This window comes from Hevea brasiliensis, chromosome 14 (genome assembly GCF_030052815.1).
Source record: "Hevea brasiliensis isolate MT/VB/25A 57/8 chromosome 14, ASM3005281v1, whole genome shotgun sequence".
Classification (NCBI taxonomy): Eukaryota; Viridiplantae; Streptophyta; class Magnoliopsida; order Malpighiales; family Euphorbiaceae; genus Hevea; species Hevea brasiliensis.
This window is the reverse complement of record NC_079506.1, coordinates 20,823,594-20,826,289: the sequence shown is the minus strand read 5'-3', so window position 1 is coordinate 20,826,289 and position 2,696 is coordinate 20,823,594. Positions and strand designations below refer to the sequence as shown.

At 40.1% G+C, this 2,696-nt stretch overlaps 1 protein-coding gene across 1 annotated transcript; it reads right to left on the bottom strand.

Annotated features, from left to right (window-relative positions):
* Nucleotides 1–1,008: 1,008 nt before the first annotated feature.
* LOC131172882 (uncharacterized) lies at nucleotides 1,009–1,929 on the bottom strand. Its single transcript, XM_058134417.1, has 2 exons — nucleotides 1,450–1,929; nucleotides 1,009–1,104 (listed from the first exon to the last, which is right to left on the bottom strand). Exons 1-2 carry the CDS (start codon nucleotides 1,927–1,929, stop codon nucleotides 1,009–1,011), a joined length of 576 nt encoding a protein of 191 aa, XP_057990400.1.
* Nucleotides 1,930–2,696: the final 767 nt, after the last annotated feature.

Genomic DNA, 2,696 nt, shown 5'->3' with positions numbered 1-2,696 from the left:
GAAAGAAGTGCAAGTATAATCATAAAAACTAATTACCAAAGTATTACAACTAGTACCAAAGTTCGAAAACTAAAATAAACAGATTACAAAATAAACTTAAAACATAAATTAAAACTGATGATACTGATCAAGCTCTGTTATCAAGTCTTTGTTCTCGCATCAGGATCCGCCTGTGTTACGCAGAGGTTCATTGTGATCCAAGCTTGTAAGCAGTTTCCAAATTTTCTGTGAGGTCTTTCATTTCTTGAAACATGGCTTGGCCCCAATGATATAAGTTGTTGTAGGATTGGGCCAGTTTGTTGTAAAGCTCCAACATTTGAATTTGATGTTGCTTCTGTTTCTTTTTAAGAGATAAAAATCTCTTTTTAAGTTTCTTTTCTAGCTTCTTCTTTTGGTTAACCTGCTGCTGACCCATGGTTTCAATTTTGATTTCTAAGTTTTTCAAGGTAGCAAGAATTTCTGTGTTGTCAGGTGAGGGAACAGATGGTTGGACAGTGAAACTTGTTAATTTGGATTCCAAGGATCTTAAGAGGGATAAAATGTCTGCTGAAAACTGTGGGGTAGTGGTTGGTTGTGGTTCTGCTGGTGTAAAGGTAGTGGGGTCTGTAGTACCAGTGGTATCAGGATGCTGCTGTAACAGAGTATAGGTATGGCCTATTTTCTCACAAACATCCATATGCAGCAACATTGTGCTGTCTATATATGATTCCCCAAACCGGCAAAGAATTTATATAGACTAGCATCAAAGCTAAATGAGTTTGCTATAGCTGTTATATACCCCCCAAAAACTATACTACCTTTAGTATGCTTTGTGACAATTTGGTGCCAATGAGTGGCTATGAAATGGGCTGTGCTTACTTGTTTTCTCTCCTTCATGCACCACAAGAGAAACAAGTCACCAGCACCCACAATACTGTTACTGTGTCCCCTCCCTAAAATAGTGTAAGAAATGAACCTATGGAGGTATTTCAATACATGGTCAACTATCCTTGAGGCTTTTGCAGTCCTCTAACTATAATAACCCCCAAAAGGTGCAATATCCTTCCAGAATTCAACAGGGTCATAAACAGTTTGCTGCCACTCAATGTTTTTATACCCTGAATCCTGAAAACCAAAAATTGCATTCATAGCAGCCATGTCTAACTCCCTATCAATTCCAGCACATCGAAAATATATCATATCTTTATGTTCAGGCACTGTTGGTTTGAAAGTCAGCCTTAGGGAACTCAAAAATTCCAGGGTTAAATCCTTGTACACTAGTTCCCTAATTTTAGCAAAATCAGTCCAGCCAATAGCATTCAAATAGGCAAATACAGAGTCATAAATGCCTAATTCTTTCAAAATTTGCTCATCCATATACTTGTTTGCCAAAATAGTTTTAGAAACTAATTTCTCATAGGTCTTTTTCATATCCATATCCCTAAAAGCCCAAGGTAATGGAGAAATTACCTCCTCGATATTATCTGCAGATGATGCAGGTGCTGGAGAGTGTAAGGGAGACTGAGTTACTGGTGTTTGGACCGCTGGTGCTGGGGTTTGCGAGGAAGACCTGGTTCTTTTGCTGACTGGTTCAGAGGACGGCCGAGGTGGAGAGTTTAGGTTGAAAGGAACAGAGGGTACTCGTTTCCGTTTTCCGACAGGGGTTTCCTTGGGTCTACCTGCGGCCCTTTTTGTTTTGCCTTTTGTTTTTGTTTGAGTAGGCACAGGTTCTGGGGAATGGGTGTCGAGAATTTGTGTTTCATTTTGCGGCTCGGATTGCGGCGAGAGGGGAGTCGGCGGAATGAGAGGTAGTATTTGGCTTGGGGGTAGTGGCGGTGACTGAGGTGGTGGTGATTGTGGTAATGGCGGCGTTTGTGGTGGTGGTGACTGAGGGAGTGGCGGACTGGGGCTGGGGTTAGGGTTTGTGGGCAATGAGGATGGAGTACCCATTTTAGATTTGACAGAATGTCGAAATCTACTGAGTTTGGGTTTGTGGGAAGACCACATTTTAGTTCTTACCATTTTAATGAAAGGAAAGAAACCTTTCGGCTTCCTGTAAAGATTGCCGGAAGAAATGGCGTGGGAAAGGAGTCGACGAGGTTTATCGGGAGTGTGGGCGAGGCTTTTGGAAAATTTGGCGGACATCTTAGGCTATTTTAAATTGTGGGGCAGACTTGTTGTAAGATGGGCCATGCTTGGGGTTAAGCATAAGGTTCAGTAGAATTTGCTTAAGACTCTGCTTGACAAGCAATGTCATCAGCAAGTTTCGGCAGGTTTTGGGCAAAATTGTGGTTTTGCTTGCCAAAAACAGTCCACAAGCTATGGAATTCTATCATGACCCTCAGCAATTACCAAATACACACAAACACCATAAAATTGAGGGATTTAAGTTCATCATCTCTTAGCACTCATCAAACACAATATATTTTCATTTAGCTCATGCAAGCATTTTTTTTCAATTAAGGCACTAATTGTGACTACCTTTTGCACACTTAATGAAATGATCTTCTTTCTGATCTTATACCAAAAGCATATTTTCAGCAGCATTTGAGACAAGTTCCAAACATTCAAAAATTGCAGAAAAGACATAGAAATTGACTTTTTAAGCAGCATGAACAGTAGCATGAACAGTAACAAAAATCTGCAGACTGTAAAAACTAGCAGCAATTCAAACAAAAACATGTAAATTCCTAACAAACTACAAAATTATGTATACA

Excerpts from the sequence above, each read along its gene's own strand:
- LOC131172882 (XM_058134417.1), bottom strand. The coding sequence starts at position 1,929 with ATGGGTACTCCATCCTCATTGCCCACAAACCCTAACCCCAGCCCCAGT. Across the intron at positions 1,105-1,449 it reads CTGCAGATAATATCGAGGAG|GATTCAGGGTATAAAAACAT; the intron begins GTAATTTCTCCA and ends TTTGGTTTTCAG.